This window comes from Ambystoma mexicanum, chromosome 2q, assembly GCF_040938575.1.
Source record: "Ambystoma mexicanum isolate Mex_15411 chromosome 2q, UKY_AmexF1_1, whole genome shotgun sequence".
In the NCBI taxonomy this organism is placed as follows: domain Eukaryota; kingdom Metazoa; phylum Chordata; class Amphibia; order Caudata; family Ambystomatidae; genus Ambystoma; species Ambystoma mexicanum.
This window is the reverse complement of record NC_090924.1, coordinates 182,223,367-182,243,426: the sequence shown is the minus strand read 5'-3', so window position 1 is coordinate 182,243,426 and position 20,060 is coordinate 182,223,367. Positions and strand designations below refer to the sequence as shown.

Genomic DNA, 20,060 nt, shown 5'->3' with positions numbered 1-20,060 from the left:
GAAACGATGGGATGGATACACATCATACAACAGAAATTAAAATCCCCCAACTGTAACAACACAGTGAAAGATACATTTGACCTTTTGATTGGCTGGCAGCCATGCACCTGGGGGAGGGCCAGAGTGGCAATAAATAAATAATGTTTGATTGAAGATCTGTAGGATTTGAGTGGAGCACAGAACCGCTGCTTATAAAATGATATTGATATTGATATTTTATTTTTATCGCGCCCATACACAATTGTTTCAGCGCACGACGAGGCAAGGGAGGGGAACAAGGGACAACAACATCAACGATCTTACTGGGCCCAGAGACATTGAAAACGCGCAAGTGCAGGGGAGAGTTGTCAAGGCCACTCTCATGTGCCCAGCGTGGGAGGAGTAGTGAACGATAGGGAAAGTGGCGCACAAAGCACAAATACAGCCTCATGGAGGTTCTAGGGCATGATCACCAGAACGTGTGTATATCCTGACCTTACCTGTACTTTATATCATCTGGTTCAGGGTGGAGGGGAAGTGGAAAGGCGCTTCCGGAGGGAGGAGCCATTTGTGTGCAGGGTCATAGGTCTAAAGCTCTTGCGTTAAACAGGATTGGGTGGCCTTGCTTTGGGATGCTGACTATTGGTGTTGAGGCAGCTGTTTTAGGAAAAAAACAAGTCTGGTGAGTTGACCAGAGGCACGCCTTTACATGAATCTATGCTCATTGCATACGACTTAGAATTCAGAGTATTCCTTTATTGGGCTTGAGTGCAGGCATGTTTACTAGCAGGGGTTATATTATGAGGTGGTTGAAAAACTGCAGAGATATGAATCCAGCAACGGGGGCAATAAGACAACTCGCCATTATAAATATAGCCGGGATGGCACATATATGAGGTGGAAGATGTTGCTCCAGAATCGGGAATACATGAAAGGGGCCAGGATGGAATAAGGATGCTCATTTAAGGAACGTTTGGGTATACAAAGAACATCCCTAACAAAAGTGTCGGGGGGTAGGGTGAATCAATATTTCGAAAAATCTCTAGAATAGTCAGAGTGTAGTACCAGCAATGAAAGTGCAAAGACAGAGGTGGTGACTAAGTCAAGTGCACAGTGTTTCAATGGACAGAGAATGGAAAGCACGACTTGTTCTCGCTGTTCTTCTCTGTCAACACCAGCTACATATCTATTTATATATATATTTGTTGTATGTAATGTATATTGGCTAAAAGCGAATTCAACCTTAACAATGTCAAACATTAATACGAAAAATAGTAAAACACATTCATTTACAAATCATATAAAACACACATTGATTTTTTCATATCTATGTATATTCACATCCTCCTTCCAGAGGCGCTGCCTTTTATGGGTGATTGGCGGGACAGTCTTTGTGTCTCCCTTGACTTTGAACGCGTTGGCTGAGATTGGCCTCTGCAGCACGGCGGTGGAAGGAATCGAGATGGCGGCCTTCATGCGTAAGCGTATTCACACCTTTAATGACCAAGAACAGCTAGTGAAACTGGAAGCTGGAAAGTGAACACCTCCGGCCGTTTCCCAGTTAAGTCTCATGCGACAGAAATCAAGACTCTCGCGCCCTGGTAACGTGAGCATGTGCCACTGTGGTGCCCGAAGACCGCTCCTCAAGTATCCAACACCCACAGGCTTCAGGCACTGAACCTTTAAACCGTTTCAGCCCTGCAGCTGTTTCCTTGTGTTAGCTTACGACAGATGCAGACTGAAGGACAAACCTTTCTGTCCACCTCACTTTATTTTTTCTTCTAAGGGATGCTATTTGAAATATAACATGTCTATTTCCACTGATCATTTGAAAGTTGTAAAAAAGCAAAACATCTGCTCAACTCCTGTTGTAGGATCATTTCACTCTGCACTGAAAGCACACATCTGGCTTGGTCTGTTGGCATTCATAATTTTCAAAGTCTTGTGTGGGTTGCACAAATGTATTCTTAAGAAGGTCATGGCCCATGTAATTAATGCCATTACTCTTCGTATCGGATGACAATACATGTCTGACTGTTTAACCATCCTTCACTCTCCCTGCTTACCTGAAAGTAAACATTGACCGTTTCGGGTGTTGACTATTTTAATATCTTATTTCCTGTATTGGGCTGTATCAACTATGCCTCGATTCGTTGTATTAAAACATAAGACCATTGGCACATAATTCTTCAACCCCAGGAGGCTAAACATTTGAATCTACAGCAAAAAAAAATGATGGCTGGAAAGTTTAGAATTAATCTTAAACCTCTGGCAATTGCTCTGGGCAACCCTCCAGACCATCGTTCTTCCCCTGCCAAGCCATTACAAAAGGGGAAAGACCATATGCAAATCATGCTTGGCCCCACCCCAAAAGAAGCAGTCCATCCCAAACTACTATATCACATCCCTTCTGCACGAGATCACAAGGACGCCCTGTCATGTTTCATGCTTACAGGCGTCATCAGGGAGGAGTAGCTTGGGTCTCTTTCAAATCTGAATCTACCATGCCTGCATCCAAGCCTGTGTCCTTTGGGTGAGTCCTAGGTTAAGGCATCTAATGTGTTAAACCAGTGAGCTGAGTTTGTCTGTACATGCAATAGAATCCATTCCACATTATAATACAAGATGATTTACATGATAGGACTAAACTGATACCTCATTTGCACCAAAAGTGGGCTTGCTCCAGCTGTGGCTGGTGTCTTCTGTATTTTGAGAGTGTCAGTAATAGGTTCTTTCAGCAGTCTGACCTACTTATAAGTGCACATCAATCTGTTATCCTGCCAAGTTTGTGTTGCTTGGATTTGACAGTAACCTCCTCTCATTAATCTAAGGAAAGGTGTTTGTAAAGGGATATATAGTGGAAGATTTTGCACAAGCTCCATTTGGCAGATGCTCACCATGGACCTACTTTGAGCTATCTCATCACATCACGCTGCTGAAAGGGGTAGCAGTGCATAATGCTTGCAGGTGTTCCGGAGTCTAACCCCTGTCAAATATGGGCAGGGATTTGCTTCTCTACCACCCCTGTTCTAGACATCTTCATCAATTCCCACATGAGGCACAATCTATCTAAGACATGCATCCCTTCTCAGCTCTTGTGGGTAGTCAGTCAGTGGCTAAGAGCTTCCCTGGTAGACTTAAGCTAGTAACCTGCAACCCTTTAATGCTGAGTGGACCCTTATGGTTTGTTCGCTGGATCAACTCATTAGTAGTGATTCCACCAGGCCAATCCTTGCCTCATTGCTGAATTATGTAGTCTGCTAGTCACACCAGTCTCATCTGTGCTTAAGAATATATGACCCATCTCCCTCTATATCCACTCCGTTGCCAGATTGCTGTCTCTATGAACTATCCTCACGGCCACTGAGAGTGGTATGGCTGTACCCGGAGGCCAAATGGTTTCCAAGAGGCACAGTCAATAGCCAGAGAAGAAGAAGTGCCATTTAAAAATGACCTAAGGATTCAGAATTTGGTCATAGTTCTACCGTACAAAGTGAAGGCTGGTTAAATGTACTGAACGCCCCAGGCCCCCTGCTACATATTCATTGATGTGACATTATATCACAGTGTCTACACTTACACTTCCTCAATGCCATGGGATTAGAGGTTGGAATGTACCAGTGCAAGCTTAGTCAAAACTCTAGACTGCCAATAGCTGGTCTCAGCTACTTGCCTCTTGCTCCAACTGAGCATGATTAGCAGGCTTCAACTGGTGGGGAGCAGAGGCTCTTAAATACTGAAATGCATCCTCGCTTGCATGACCTGCCCTTGGGAATTGTTTGACTTTCTGTGCCCATTTATTAATGGATATTAAGGTCTGTAAATGTTTGCTGAGTCTTAAGTCATGCCATCGCAGTGCTATTTGATTAGTCAGCTGCAAACATCAGCTTTGGTCTTCAGTAGACCCGTGCAACAATGCCGAGACCATTGCACGGACTCCAGTGAAGTCGATACTGCTACCTGGCGCGATAGCAAAGAGAGTAGAGGAAGTGCGAGGACGGCAGGCGAGGGACGACGGGAAACGCCATTTTGCTAATACAGCAAAGAACTGGAACTGCTATCAGACCCATAAAAGTGTGAGGACTGTTTCTGAAGTACAGAGAAGGTAACTGGGGCTGGTGAGGCATGGGAAGAATGACAAGTAAGGTAACACAAAATAGATAACTCTTCCCAGTACCAAAGACGAGTTACTATTTGTGGACTGTGATGAAAAAAAAAGTGTGATATTCATAATGTTCACGGAAGGAGAATTGGACATGAAAGGATTACCATTTTCAAAGGAGAAGAGTGATAGATTATTGAGAGGAACAACATTATTTCCTGGAGAGGAGGAAAATAGAAGTACAGTACATTTACTTCATCTACTATTTCTCCTTCTCCATCACCACCTTTCATATCAGACCTTTCTTTCAATCATCACATTTCCTTATCTGCCCATTCTTGTCGATTTCATTTGTATAATATTCAAAAAGCCTGTCCTTTTTATGACTTTTAAAGCCACACAGCTATTGGTGACTGCTCTAATTGTCTCACGGCTCCTCTATCTCTGCATATTTGGACTTCCTCTATCTCGTCCCGCTCCTTTGCAATCTGTATTTAATGCTTCCATTCATGCTTTCTGTCCTCTTGCTCCTCGTGACTCTGTCTCTTCTTCCTTGACTAACCTGGCTTTCCTTTCATCACTATGTAAAATTTGATTTTGTATGTTTCATTTTTAAAGTTCTACATGCTCTTACTCCCCCCTATCTTTCCTCTCTTGTTTTATTGTGCCTTCCTACTCGCCCACTCCGTTCTGCTTCACACCATCTGCTTATAATTCCTTATCCCCCCTGTGTTCAATCTCGTTTGCGATCTTGCTCTCTTTTAGCTCCCTTGAACTGGAACACTCTTCCACTTTCTCTCCATTCTATCACTGTTTACTCACTCTTTCAAGTCTCTCCGCGATCCCACCTTCTGTTGTCTGGTCAATGAGGGTTACTGCAATCACAGAAATACTCTGTGTGTTAAATGTTAATTTTTTATTTGTACTGTGCTTGTTCCTATGTTCAGTGCTTGTAATGAGCTATATAAAACCAAATAAAATACAACATACAAATTTATTAAATCTGAACTTTGATCAAATAAAGAAGGAAAGAATAATGTTCTCAGAGAGAGACCTGCATGAAAGAGATAGAACCTTTTAAATGTGAATACAAATGAGAGAGGGGAAGAGGTCCTCAAAAAACGGGACAACCCATGGAATAGATTACTATTTGGGAAAGAAAGGCTAGCCTCTTAGACAGGGGTGGACTGGCCTATAGGGAACATTGGAGATTTCCTGGTAGGCCGCAGCAAGCTGGGCTTCTTGTGTGTGTTATTTCCAGTGACATCATTTAGAGGTGGCTAGGGGTCACAGCTAAGGCCCCTGCTGTCTCCCTTGCTACGTCTGGCCAAACGTCCCAGTCTCCCAAATTGTTTAGAATATTTTTACACTGGCTGCAACCAGTACCCAATGGCTATTTGCCAAGGTCCATTGGGCATGGGAACATGGTACCATCCCATTTGGTGGCCACACAACTAGAATATCTTGGTAATATGGGTCTGTACACACTGATATGATCACTACATATGGTGATGAAATGTATATCATATTACAGTGATATTGTAGCCAAATTGTTCTTAATGTGCTGAGGAACAATGCTATGTGATGCCACTGCCGGTTTTGTCAAGGGGATGTAAGGTCATGTGCCATCACTTCCTGTGGTGTCCCTTGGCGGCGGGGTCAAATTACACCACTTCCTGTGATGTCATCAGAAGTCAATGGTTGTGTGATGTCACTTCCACTACCCCTGGCATTTTGGTGAAATTACATCTCTCGGTATTTCCACATTTTTCCATAGGAAAAGGGTTGAGCTTGTTAAAAATGTATAACATGGGGCCACTTTGAAAATAATTTCCAGGGCCTCTGTTGGTTGCCCGTCCACCCCTGCTGTTAGATAGCCAAAGCAAAAGAGTGTGAAGTAAAAAAAAAGAGAATATCAAATGTTAAAGGCATACATAAACTATACCACCAAACAATTTGAAAAAAGTAAAGACTTGCCAAAAGTGGGATACAAACTATCTACAGTGAGAAAATGACTGTTGGAACTGATGATAAGAATGGCCAAAGAAAAGAACATATATTAAGAGAACCAGTGCTAGGAGCTGGGAGCAAGAAGCAGGAGAAGGGGGTCATTCTCCTGCCTTTATCTTATTAAGATAAGTGATAGGGTCTCATAGTAATAGTTTTGGAACATAAACTGATTCCTTTTGGACATTGAGAAACAGATGATTGAAGAGATCCTTCGTTATTATTTAGGTAGGGAACACCTCAGGCCTTTTTGACTATTATTCAGCTAAACTTACCTAAAATGCCCATAAGAGTCTGTGCCCTTCTCCTGACCCAGCACAGAGAGTGTGACACTCATCGGTTTTACCTTTGCATTTCTCACTTTGTTTGCAGTGCTTAGAGAGAGAGACTTAATAGCAAGTGTTTCAATCTCTATATTATACTCACTACGTTTAGTGGATTTGTTTGGACTTTCTGTTAACCAGATATGCCCTTGCTGCGGTATTACCTGCACTTCTACAAGTGGCATAGTTACGTTGAACTTCTGGAACTTTTTTCTATTTTTTGCTGTAACTTATTTGATATAGTCAATGATGTCTTCCACCTACAATGCTATATTATCTGGTAATGTGTCTTTGTTAAATCATTTTTATGGATCTTTTTCATGTTTCTAAGCTCTTTTTATTATACATGTTGGCAGACGTTCCTACTGGTATGGAGGTAGGCACGTTTAGTTTTATTTTTTATTTTTTTAGCAAATGCAATATGTTTTAGTTATGTGAATGCTTAATGATTGTATTACAAACATACGTTATACACACATTATCAGGTGTTTGGTGTACCCACAATATGTTGTAGAAATGCAGAGAGAGAGAGAGAAGGAAAAAGAGTGAGAGAGACAAGGACTTTATGCCTGTATCTCGGTTGCTTTCATTACACATTCTGAAGTTGATTTTCATAAAGTTCAAAGCCTTTAGTTGCATTTTGTTCATATTATTTAATATTAGGCTACGTTTTTATTCCGCTCGGGTAGAATGCAGGCCAGTTGGATGGCCCCAGCGAGTTCCTTCAACCTTGGCCTGAAAGTGGCACGTTCTTCATATCTGTTTCCTAGTTGCATGTGTAGGCTTCTACAATGATCACGTGGCAAAGCTTCAGATGTCACCATTTGTAAGCCATTCTGCGAGCAGGAAGCTCGTGGAATGCATTTCAAGCTGCCTGCCCCGATCTTCAACGTCTCTCATCGGCTGTCCCCGTGGACCATTGGCTGCCCCGCAGTAATTGCAGAAGCCACTTCACAGGAGAACCGAGGCTTCCTGAATTTCTAGCCTTTGATAACAGAAGTGGGGTGGGCCTGGCAGTGGCCTGCTTTAAGCGCCTCTGCGCCTAGAACCACATGACTTGCTGGCCTGGCTCCCATACAAAATGAACCTTAATTGGTCCCCTGGACCTGCTGACAAAAGGAATTGACTACAGACCATGTTCTGCCAGAGGTGGGGGAGGGGTCACAGCAGCGACACTCTTCAAATGGAGACAGCGGGAAAGCCCAGAAGGAATGCAAAACCTGGTTCCCATTATTTTCACGCGCGTCTGCAGTTTTTGTGCGGGTTTATGTTACAGAGGGCACAAACTGTTATATTTGAGCGAAGGTTCATCGCATGGGGTCTTCTTTGGAATTTTAAATACCCTATTTCATGTATATTAGGAAGCATTTTATACTGCTATTTTTTCTTTATTTTGTAATCTCTTTTACAACACCATCAAATGTCCAGTAGGGCAGTCTTCACTCTAACAAACATGCCTACATACTTGGATACACAAAATCATGCATGCAGTTTCTACACCGCAATTCCTTGTAAATTGACTTAGATGTACACGTATGGAACCTGCAGAGTCTCTTGGCTCGAGTCACAAAGCCTTTTTGAATGGGAAATCCCATTGAAAAATCATTTGTAATTATGACCTATGTGATAATGCATTCTCTCACTCTCTGCTCCTCCAATCAATCAATCACATTTGTTTATTGCAGAATTAATTATTTTATAAAAAACGTATAACATAAACACTTTATACAATAAATGTCAGTTTGTAAAAAGGTTTAAAAAGTACATACAGCACCAGTATGATTATTTCTTAACTTAAGTACCTGTCTAAGACATAACAAAAAGGCCAGAGCACCGCAAGGTGAGTTGGCCATCATAAAGACATAACATAAAGCTGGTCGACATTGAAGGAAATCCAACTGTCTTAAAACCAATACCATTGTTCTCTTCCTAATGTGCACAGAATACTACAAAGGGAAGCAGATCTGCAATCGGTCTGTTACATAAAGGACAACTGGTATCGTTTGGCTGGCCTTTCCATTCTGCAGTGTTGGCTTTGAGCCGTTTCCCATATGTCTTATGGCTCCATGGGAAGCAGTCCTGTAAAGTGTCTGGAGTGGAACAAACAGCATATCGACCGTTAAAAGCTCTCTGGACTCACAAATCTCTTTATCACGAGACGTTCAAGGTGAGAAGAAAAGTGTTTGTGCATTGAGTTCACCCAAGCTTTTGTTGATATTTTGAAGCCAAGGGATTCTATGAGAGCCATTCTCCATTGGCAGCTCTTTGGTAATGCTTTGTGTTAGAGTCGCCCCGGTCTTTGACTATATGCATAGCCAATGCATGTCTGGTTCTAGTCGCAACTTGTCCTCCAGGAAACTCAAACCTAGCTCGACAGGCAACCCATAATATGAAGCTGATCTCGGTACAAGAGCTTTTTAAGAACATCATTGCCCATTTCTTGGAGTTAAGCAACATTAGAACACCCCCATTGTGATGTGCCATGTTTAGTGGCTGTTTTTGTTTGTGTACAGTACACCTTGAGAATCATGTTAAGGGGTTGACATTTGCACTTAGCCATAAAGCGGGTGACTCCACCAATCTGCTTCCATATATTCTAATGATATAACAGACTTCCTACATGTTCCATGACTGCGTTCCTTTACTAATCTGAATCCAAACCTGAGATATGTGGAAAGAAAGGCGAAATAGTGTTCGGGGTGCAGTTAGGAACATATTGGGCCTCATTACGACCCAGGCGTTATCCATGGCGCTATTAGCGCCATGGTTGACGCCGGTACCTTACTGATTCCGCCATGGTGAATGGCAGAATTACTGCCCCATTCCAAGGTTGGCGGGGCGGTAATTCCCCATTCACCATTGGCCCTTCCACATTCCCATTTTTGCCCCCATACGGCTCAATGGAAATGGGCAAGGCGGTAATTACGGTACCGCAAATTGCGGTACCGTAATTACCTCCAAGGTCCCTTTGCGGGTACCATCCTTAACGGCTGGTAAAACCAGCCATTGAGGGAGGACCCGCAAAGGGACCTCGGAATTGGGCGGTAAGGGATTACCGGCACCAGTGCCCTTACCGGTAATGGTAATCCCTTACCGCCCGGGTCGTAATGAGGCCCAAAATCTTTCAAAAACTGTATTTATTCCAGCTATATGATGACTAGATATCCTTCATGTACAATCATCATTTACCACATTTGAATGTGGTTTAAGTAAAAGCAAGCCACCAACAATTATCAGTGTTATCCTCTTAGTAAGAAAACAGCCGGAGAAAGAAAACTTCCTTGTGTGGGGCACAAGGTACTTAGGGCCTGATTCTGAGGTCTATGTAAAAAAAGAAAAGTGTAATTCTGTGCTGCAACAACGTATGTATTATGTGTTATATATCCTCTATGTATATAGATATAGCCTCATAATAGGGAGCAACGATGAAAAGTGTTGTTCCATCACAGAATGAAGGTCCTAAAGGAATTAAAGTCTGACTCATAAGCTCCCAGGAAAGAGAGGGTATTGGGCGGGGTGTCATTGTTATGCCCAATAAACATCAAAGGGAGCTGGTGGTGGGGCTAGAAGACACACATAATAGGTTACATATTGGAGTGTGGATGTCCATTGATCAACTCGGCATACTCACTGTAGAGGAATGTAAACAACACCCAGCACCAGTATATTTATTTATTGGTATTTTTATAACGCGCCTAATACCATACCTGAGTTTGGTTTCTAAGCACACATTCCAGGATTTGAACCATTGTTGCTCTGCGCGGTCTTGATTCCAAGACCAGCGCGTTGCCCCTGTGCTATCCTCCGTTCACAATATGCAGCATGCTCTCTGAGTAGCAAATGCCCTGATGGAGCAACCTGTTGCTGTATTACCCCCTCACCTTTCTGAATAGATATGCTGTGGCTGTCTCTGCTCGCTGAACCAGTCCTAGAGTGAACCTTTAACCAGCATGAGGTGGACCATCCTGCTAGGTCCAAGGTGCACAAGCATATACACCCACAGCTATGCGCAGGCAGTCCTTTGTTACTCTTTCTCTGAACCCTGCTATGGCTATCTTACAGTGTGGCAGAATGGTGGTCAGAACAGGTGGAGGCTACAATTGCGTAATGTGTCAAATGCATAATATGTACAGGTTAGTCAGGAACACTGTTCTTAATTTAGTACATAAGTCTGTATTCTGCATGCTTCACTGGCTGCTAACGGCCCAGAGCCCAACTTAATGCCGGGCCCGGTGGCTTAACCGGGCTGGTGAAGCCCATAGAATGGGGGATTATTGCTATTCCCAACTAGAGGTGCTAACAGCAATAGTAAAAAAAAGAAAACACCCTCACTGCTTCGTTCACTGCGTGGCCGTGGAGTGTCAGGGTTGCCATGGAAATTGAAGGAGGGGCTCCATTCTTAACCCCTCTTCCATTTCCAGGAAGCTGTGCGGCCCAGGCAGAGTAGCCCAGAAGGTAAGGAGATCTTGAGGAAGTGGGATGGATTGGAAGGGTTGTGTGGAGAGTTTGGATTTGGGGGTGGGAGGGAGGATAAAAAAGCAGCGCAAACCAGGGTTTGTGTCGGTAGTGCAGCGCCACTTTGCACCATGCAAAACATTCCATGAATCGGGCCCTAAATATCCCCACTCTATTTTGGTGCATATGAAAAAAAAGCCATGTAGTGTTATCTTATGCTATTTTATTTTAACTTATGTCATGTTATCTTATGTCACTGGGTTTATACCACCCACCATTTTGTGCGGTCTCCAAGTGCTTTTGTTGACTTTTATGAACGTGTGTTGGGTTGGGTTATTAGGAAGAGTTGGGACATGCAAGATAGATTTGCTGTTACGTCGAGGCTTGCTTTCCCCTGACCTCTGGGTGGGTGTCTTTTTCTGGGAGTTCTATGTCAAGCACATGGAGACATGTGTGTGCAACGGGGAGCCTTCTGTGCCAGTGCTGCTTGGATGCACCTACCAGGGCTGAGGCATTTAAGCTGGTTGTACAGTTATATAATGATGTTATTCCAGGTGTGGTTGGATGGATACTATAGTACATGTGTGGGAGTGGCTTAGCTGGTCTCAATATATTGGGCATCATTACGAGGTTGGAGGTAGTCTTGCCGGTTTTACTGGCAAGGCTACCTCCATACCGGTATGAAAATTCGGCACCCACAAATTGGCAATTACTGGGGTATTCCAGCCCCGCCGGACCCCGTAATTGCCCTTTTTCATTGTTTTTATTGTTTTTGTGTGCGATAGAATATAGCTAGGGTGAGTGTTGTGTGTGGGAAAAGAAAATCATATCAGGCATCAGGGAAGTCTATTTGGTCTCCATTTGATGAAGTGAAGTGCATTTCTCTATGCAAGATTAGTTGGCAAAAATAAAATAATAATAAAAAAACAAGTTACCGCTCTCAGAGCTAAGAGCAACTGCTTCCCTCAAGGTTGTTCTCACAGTGTCTTCTGCCAAGTTTAGGGTAGGGGGAGAGAGCTGCAATAGTTCTCTTGGCAGACAAAGGGAAATCTCCCCCTAGGTGAGAGAAGCAGAAAGTGTTCTAAAAGGGCTACTTGCATAAGTGCATGGCATCATTTTTTGCAGATTGTAAAACCGGCATTTGCCGATAGTTGAGAGTATATTTCTTTGTTCTCAGTCGATTTTAATGTATAAAGATTGCATATCGTGTATTCCTGTGCGTGCTTTTATTCTGATCTGCTGACAATCTCGAAAGTATCCTATGAAAAAACGAAGGCTGTGCGTGGCTATTTTCTGCATGACACATTATTTCCGTAAGCACAATCATGCTTTTCCCCATGTTATAAATACATCATTTTCAGGTGACAGGTAAGTCTATTGTGAGTGATTACACTCAACCACCAATGCAATACAAATAAGGTAGAAAAAGTGTGCCCCTAGTGCAGCACTAAGCCCTGATTTTGCCTTCAGCAAATGATCCCAATTTGTGTATAGCCCCATGTTTTGTGGCAAGCTAGGAAACCTCATAAAATACCCCACATATCATAATGTAATGCACAATGCCCTAAATCTGATTTAAACTTCGAATCCGGGGAAGGGCCATTAGCCATTCAGGTGGCCTGAACTACGGGCAAGAATATACAGTCTCTGCCCTTGGTTCCAGCCACCCGATGCCCTGCTCTGTGTGGAGCCATTTTTTTATATATTTTTTTTTTATGGGGAGGCAACAGTGAGCCTCTCCTTGTTGCGACCCCACCTCCCCCACCCCCAAAAACAACCAAACCCCTTCCCCACCTTCTCCGCACTCCCAATTTACCTTTGAGACTGGAGCTTTGAGCTCTGGATTCTGTGCTGCTTCCAATCCCGGCCACCATAGAAATCAAAAAGGGACTTAGTCCCTTTTCCCTATGCTGGCGGACATCTTCTTTTCATTGTGTTTTGGTCCCCTTTGGAGATTGGCTGTGCAAGGAGAAAAAGATTTGACCCCCTGCACAGGCCTACCATGGATCGGGCTGGTGGCCCGTTACCGGCCACGTCCGGCCCCGCACCATGCGTGAAAGCCATATTTGAGAGAGTGTGTGGAACCCTCAGAGCACATAAAAAAGTAGCTGGTCCACATCTGAAAGTTGTGCATTACCACTTTCTGCTTGTGAATCTGGAATCTGGATGGAAACCATCTAATATTATCTAAGAAGGGAGTATGCTTCATGTGCTATTAACCATTGACAATGTGTCTCTTTTGCTGCATGTCACGGTACCGTTTCCCATAAATCTTTTAATGCCCATAACATTGCATGTTTTGGTTCTGACCAAATTAGCAAACTTTTTCAATCTCCCTAGGACCAGCCACGCCACAGAGTGTAACGTAAGCAATTGCTGAGCAGCTGTGAGGTATGACTGTATTTGATTGCAAATATCACATTTAAATTGACACTGTGGGCCTGATTCACAGAAGCGTTTTATAATGGGGCAATCCCATAGGAAAACGCTCTGTGAAGTATTTTGTTTGCATCCTTATGCGTTTTCTTGCAATGATTCGTCCTAAAAAGTGGACGTTCCTCAGAGGAAAGTGGTAACGTGCATGGCAGTGTTGGCCTAATCCTTCATTGTGTGGTGAGCAAAGGTCTGATACATGTCTCTGGGGAGGGGTTGGGTTTGTGATGTGCACGTTATCAATGGATATGTTAGTCCTTTGGATAGATATCTCTGGTGGATAGCTCACGTTTGCATTGTGGACGGAGTTTTCACAATTGAAAAGGCAGCCCATCGCAAGCAGTGCATGAGAACTGAGCTCTCATGAACAATGCTAATGTTGCCGGTGATGACCATGATTTGTTACGGTGCACTTGCCAAATTACATTCCTGTCTTAAACAGGGCAGCACAACTATTGCACAGCACTTCCTCCTGACATTCCTTCTGATAAGCTGATATATTCCGACCTGTTTCTTAACATGTTGCTTCTTCTGCCCTGTTGTGGTATGTGTATGCGCCCTGGAGCCTGCGGCATGTGGCGCACTAAATAAGAATTCAAATAAATAAATAAATAAATACAAATGTGATCACAGAATGCGTTTGGCCACTTCTTGAACCCTTTGAATTGAGGGTAGAAGACAGTGGCCCGGTGAATGAGGGCTAAGAAAACACAGGTACAGACCAGCATTATTCTAACAAGTCTCCTTTGCTGATGAAGTAAAGAGCGCAACACGCATAGCTTGCTTGAGAAAGGATGGGGTCTGGTGGCTAAACTATTGACTTTGCAAGCAGGAAAACTTTGCTCTCGTCGCGGCTTCGCCCCCCTCGACCCCTCAGCCAAGTATAGCCCTGCATTTAATCACGCCCATAGGTGTTGTTTTGTGCAAATAGTGGCACAGAATGCCATTGCATTTCACAAGGAAATTAAAGAGGGGTGTACGTCACAGTCCTGCTATTTGAAGGGAGGTATCTTGTGGCAAGGCAAATGAAGCCCAGGGGAGAAACTGTTTCTGTGAATCATGTTAGTGATGAAGTTTGCTACTTTGCGGAGGGAAATGCCACACTCGCCAACAGTACACGAAGGGTGCTGTCATTTGGTCACAGGATGATGGCTCAACTCAACAGCATTTCCCTGGCCCAGAGCTGTGGAGCCAAATCCCTATTACCACTCTAGCTTCATGGTCACGCCATTACAGAGTATTCAGAGTTCACAAAAGGAAAAGTGGGGGGAATGCTGGGTACTGGAAGGCGACTGATCGTGAACATGAAGGAGGACGTGTGGTGTCACGGATAAGATATTAATTATTGGATCGGCTGCATTCGTTTCTTGTCGACAGTATATATTTAAACATGTATTTGTGACAGCACGTAATTTGCACTACTGGCACAGTCAATCATTGCGCCATGACGCGCTCTGTTAATTCTCATTCTGCCGGCCGTTTCGGCAATGTATGTGGCTGCAATGTATGCGGCTTGCCGGTAAGATAGCTCAGCGGGTTGAGCGCTCGCTGCTGCGATCTGAGTATGATCTGTAGGTCGCAGGTTCGAATCCCAGCAACGCCAACTCAGCCTTTCATCCTTCTGTGGTCGATAAATGAGTACCAATTTCGGTTGGGTGATATTGTATGAAAATATGTGCTCTGTAAAGTGCTTTGGATTAAGGCGCTATATAAATAACACATCATTATCATTACAAAAGAAACCAGTGCTACTTCTATTCTGCATGGCAAACACAGCACACGTTGATATGCCAGCATATTGCAGTGTGCTGTGATCCAAATCTGCCCTAAGCGTGATTCTGGGCAAATCAATTTTTCGTCATGTGCCTTACTTAACTAACCTAGCAAAACTGGAAAAAGAAAAGGGGTGAGCAAGTTTATTGCGCATTGTTCCACCCGGAGGCAGTTGAAGGCGAACCAGTTGGTGGTGGCGAGCTATAAAACTGCTCAGTCTTCTGTTGATCTCCTGATGGCATCGTTTGCTCTATACAACTCTAGCCTCAGCTCGCCTCCTGCGGGCAGATTATTCCAGAAGTGTCTTGGCCTTTTCTACTGGGCTAAGGGGGGAGGAGAGTTTGAAAGTTTGCATGCTAACAATGCAGAAATACCAACCATCTTTCTACTTGTGCTGAAGAGCCAACACTTGTTGATCTGAATTCGTTAAATTCAACGTCAGAGCGAGAAGCACATCATTTCCTTCTTGCTTTCAACAGTATGTTTGATACGGATTTTGATTGTTATAAAGTTCGAGGTGGGAGAGCAGGTTTCAGTTGTGTTGGCAATTAGCAGGATCACATGGGACCTAGCACAGATAAAACAGGTGCAACACACCGTGGCAGTAAATATTCCACACGTACAGCGTGTAAGTAAATGAACGCTTGGCTATGTAGCTGCATTAATCAACATATATCAACTAAACACACAAAAACACATAAACACACACACGAACGCGCCAGGAGTGGCCCATAAACACAGTCAGAATAACAGAGAGAAGCACTCACACCGAAGAGAACCCCATTTGTACAGAGACACAAACACACAAACATGCAGTGCATTTTGTAATGAAGCAACGTCCTCCTCCTGTGTGTCACTAAGGGAATGGGTGATACCTACTGTGATTTTGGAAGGGTCGAACACGACTTCTTTTGGAGGTTCCGGTTCCGGTGGCGGCGGCTGTGGCTTCGGTGCTTCCTTTGGTTCTGCCTTCTTGGGCTCAGGCTTTTTGGGGGGCATCTTGGTCTTTGTCTGGGACAGAGATGCGAGGGCAGAGATGAGGCAGAGTGACGGGAGGCTTAGGGCTAGAGGACTCCCGTGGAGGCAGACACTCGGACTGGGGACAAAATGCAGCACAGGTCTCTCGGAGCAAGAAGGACTTTATCTCTGCTCATTCCCCGAAGGTCACACGATGTGTCATTCGCGTGGCTGCCACATGCCAGAGATCACAATAGACCCACTCCTATAAAAGGACAAAGCATGTGCGCTGCTATTTTTGAACAGATGGGCATGGCATTGTTATGGATTAGCACGTACATGGGAAGGTGCTCTGGCGTCTGCACCGTGCCTCTGTGGCTCGTGCAGAAGGTGGTGTGTGTTCTGATGGGGCAAGACAATATCTTCACAGCTTTTTCCGGTTCATGTGATCACAAAAAAAAGAATAGTTTCCTTATATGCCGAACAACAGAAAGACATATTTATTTTGTAACCCCGCTGAAATATATGGGACCATTCAAAGGTTTTATGCTGGACAGAAACTCGACGCCCTGCTTCCAGCACAGCTTAAATCGCAAAGCTAAGGACACATCTCTCAGATAGAGTAGTAAAGTACACTTGTAACACACAGTTTAATGTCCTACTTGGCGATTACTGATAGCATGTATACACCTTTCACAGCACGAGCAATACCAACACACTGCAATATCCAGCAGTGCACTGCAAATACATGAATCCTTTCATGGTCTGGCTAAGCACATTACCCACCTGGGCCTCTTTCCTCTATTCAGGGGCCATTAAAACTATGGAACGCGAAAGAGTAAAACCAGGCCCAATATTGGCAAAGCAATGCATGTGAGTGCATTATAAAAAGAAAAGCGTAATAAGCACATGGACCGGCACCAAGAACACTAGGCGGCGAGGGAAGCTGAAGCCCTGCAGGTGATGCTGTGCTGGGATTCTGGGTCAGGAACAATCAGTGTAAAGGCTCAAAGCAGAACCACCGGTGACTGTGCGGCGCATACGCACGAGTCAATTTGCCAAGGTAAACCATTGCCCCACTAGACATGCATGCTTACTGGGGTACCTTGCATGTGTTTTGGAATTCACCTTGTTCCCCCACCAGGGCCTCTCACCCCAGAGAGGGGGGTTTGAAATGTCGATCATTGCATGGGTGGCAGCCATTTTACGGCCGCACATTTTCAAAGCATGTCCTCTGCATGGCACATGTGATGTGGAGAAAGCATGATTGGATTATTCCCTTGAAATGTGCTTTTGTAAATCAGCCCCACTTTGATGTATCCCCTGTGCTTGTGCAGGAAGGGGAAAACCAGAAGACAGGCCTTCTCTGTCTATTCCCCTGGACTCTGGAACCTACTCCCCATCAGCATCCAACTCACCGTCTCGCCTCTTCAGTTTGGGAAGTTGCTGAAGACCCACCTTGTCAAGGACTGGCTTCTCCCTAACACCTAGGTCCTTACACCATCCACTCCCTGCCTTACCTGATGCTATTTCCTCACTTGGTTACTTGATATAAAATTATATTTTATTGATATTGCGCTCGTACACAAGAGTTTCAGAGTGCAACCAGGCCAAAGGGAGGGGAACAAGGGAGAACAAAAAAAGTAAACAGCGATCTTACTAGGCCCAGTGACATTTTAGAAAGCGCAAGTGCATGGCAATGGGAAACAGGGGAAAGTGCATGGAAGGGGGGGAAGTGGAAAGAGTGGAGCCTAGGAGAGAAAACATAAATAAATATTAAATAAAATAAAGTGGCAGGTGAAGTTAGAAAGGTATATCTGATAAGTGCAGAAGAAGTGCAGAAGAAAAGTGGCAGGGGTACTGTATGGGTACAGAGTGCAGGGGGTGGCCTGGAGGCAGTGCAGGAGGGTGGGAGGATGAGCAGGTACCTTGGCCCGAATGATAGAGGGTGGCCAGGTGGACAATGCCAAGAGAAGAAACAGATCAACAGAGGACAAGGTGGGCAAAGGCAGAGCCAAAGAGGAAGGTCTGGAGATGCTTCTGGAACTGGAGAGGGTTTTCCTCAAGTTTCAAGGTGGCTGGGAGGCTGTTCCAAAGGGAGGCACCAGTTGAATACAGAGATCTAACCCCAGCTCGTTTCTTTGCAAAACGACGAACCCTGAGGGAGTTAGAAGTAGAGGAGTGAAGGGCTTGAGAGGGGAGGTATTTACAAGGGATAGTTGAAGGTATTTTGGACCCAGGCCCCAGAAAACCTTGTGGACAATGCAGAGGGTTTTAAATGTAATCCTTGCTTCCATTGGGAGCCAATGAAGGGATTTCAGGGCTGGAGAGATACGATCCCAGGGCTTGAGGCCAAGGACACGTCTTGCAGACCTGTTCTGGATTACTTGTAGAGGGTGGAGGGTGGAGGCAGGTAGACTTAGAAAGAGGCTGTTACAGTAATCGAGTCTGGAAAGAACCAGAGCTTGGGAGACAGTGAGCTTTTGAGGGAAGGAGAAGAAACCACTCTAAGGAGGTGAAGTAAAAAGTTTGACTTTTTGGAGACATCAGAGATGTGTGCGGAGAAGGAAAGTGTAGAGTCAAAGATAAACCTGAGGTTCTTAGCCCCGCAGTTGGGGTAGGTGGAGGGCCAAGGGAAGCCGGCCAGAGAGTGAGAGGAGAGAATGGAGATGGTGAACCAATAACGAGGATCTCAGTCTTGTTGGCATTTAGACATAGATTGTTGGCGGCACACCAGTTTTGAATGGCGATTAGACAATCAGAGATGAAAGAAGGAGAGGAGGAGGCTGAAGGAAGCCTGAATATGAGATGGGTGTCATCAGTATAGCACTGGAAAGTTGAGCAGAAAATGGAGATGCAGTAAGCGAGAGTTGCCATGTATTGGTTGAAAAGCCAGGGTGAGAGGTTAGACCCCTGGGGGACACCACATGTGGAGAGGGAAATAGAAGATAGGAAGGAGTGAAGTTGTACCTTGGAGGGGCGATCAGAGAGAAAAGAGGTCAGCCAGGCCAGAGCCTGATCGCTGATACCCAGGTTGTCACAGAGATGATTGAGCATGGTGGTATGGTTACCGTGTCGAACGCAGAGGAGAGATCAAGTAGGATGAGGACAGAGGGAATCTTAGAATCGAGGTTGGAGAGCAGGTCTTCACGGATGTTCAGGAGAGGAGTTTCTGTGTTTCTGGCAGCTCTGAAGCCAGATTTGTGGTCATCGAGGGAGCCAACAGAGTATAAATGGAGATTAAGCTCAGATATGGCCAGCTTTTCCAGAAGCTTACCCAAAAAGGGAGTAATGGAAATTGGGAAGTAGTTTGCCTGACATGATGGATCAGCAGTGGATTTCTTGTGGAGAGGATGCACAAGGGAGTGTGTAAGAGGGGAGGGGAAAGAGCCAGAGGCAAAGGAGAGGTTGAAGAAATAGGAAAGGGCCGGCGCAAGGGTGTCAATGTGGTCCTTAATCGTTTCAGAGGAACAGGGATGGACCTGTTTTGAAGAGGTTTTCATACATCGGACTTGTCTAGCTATCTTATCAGCGGAGAAAATCGGAAAGGAGGAGAAAGGGGCCGGGGTAGCTGAGCAAGGGTCAGCAAGCCGAGAAGGAGAAGGAGGAGGAGGGGGAGCAGAGGAGAGGGTAGACAGGATGTCCTGGGTTCGGCCAAATTGTTAGATGCCTTAGAGACGCAGGCTTGCATGTGGACTCTCTTCTTAGTGTGAACAGCAAGTCAGCATTGCCTTTGGAGCAGGCGGCAGGCCAGTTTGTCAGAGGATGAGCAAAAAACCCTCCATTTCCGCTCTGGCGCCCTACGCTTCCAATTAAGTTTAGCTTGGTCAGAGTCATACCAAGAATTGCACTTGGCTTTGGATGCCAACCAGATCCTCATGACGGGGGCAAGAGTATCAAGAGTAGCAGAAATAGAGGAGTAGAGAAGAGAAAGGGCTGTGTCTGGGTGTGCGTCAGCCTTGCGGGAAGGATATTATATGATATGATATGGCATTTGTAACGCGCCTATACACAAGTGTTTCAAGGCACGA

The 20,060-nt window shown here is 44.7% G+C and overlaps 1 protein-coding gene across 2 annotated transcripts in view; it reads right to left on the bottom strand.

Annotated features, from left to right (window-relative positions):
* Positions 1-16,272, bottom strand: part of MYL3 (myosin light chain 3) — a 169,746-nt gene extending 153,474 nt beyond the window's left edge. The window contains exon 1 of one of the 2 annotated variants that reach the window (XM_069647094.1): positions 15,952-16,272. In XM_069647094.1, coding sequence (XP_069503195.1) covers positions 15,952-16,071 — 120 coding nt within the window. In that variant the 5' untranslated portion in view covers positions 16,072-16,272. The remainder of the gene's footprint in view (positions 1-15,951) is intronic. The other variant, XM_069647096.1, reaches the window with a different exon arrangement.
* Positions 16,273-20,060: the final 3,788 nt, after the last annotated feature.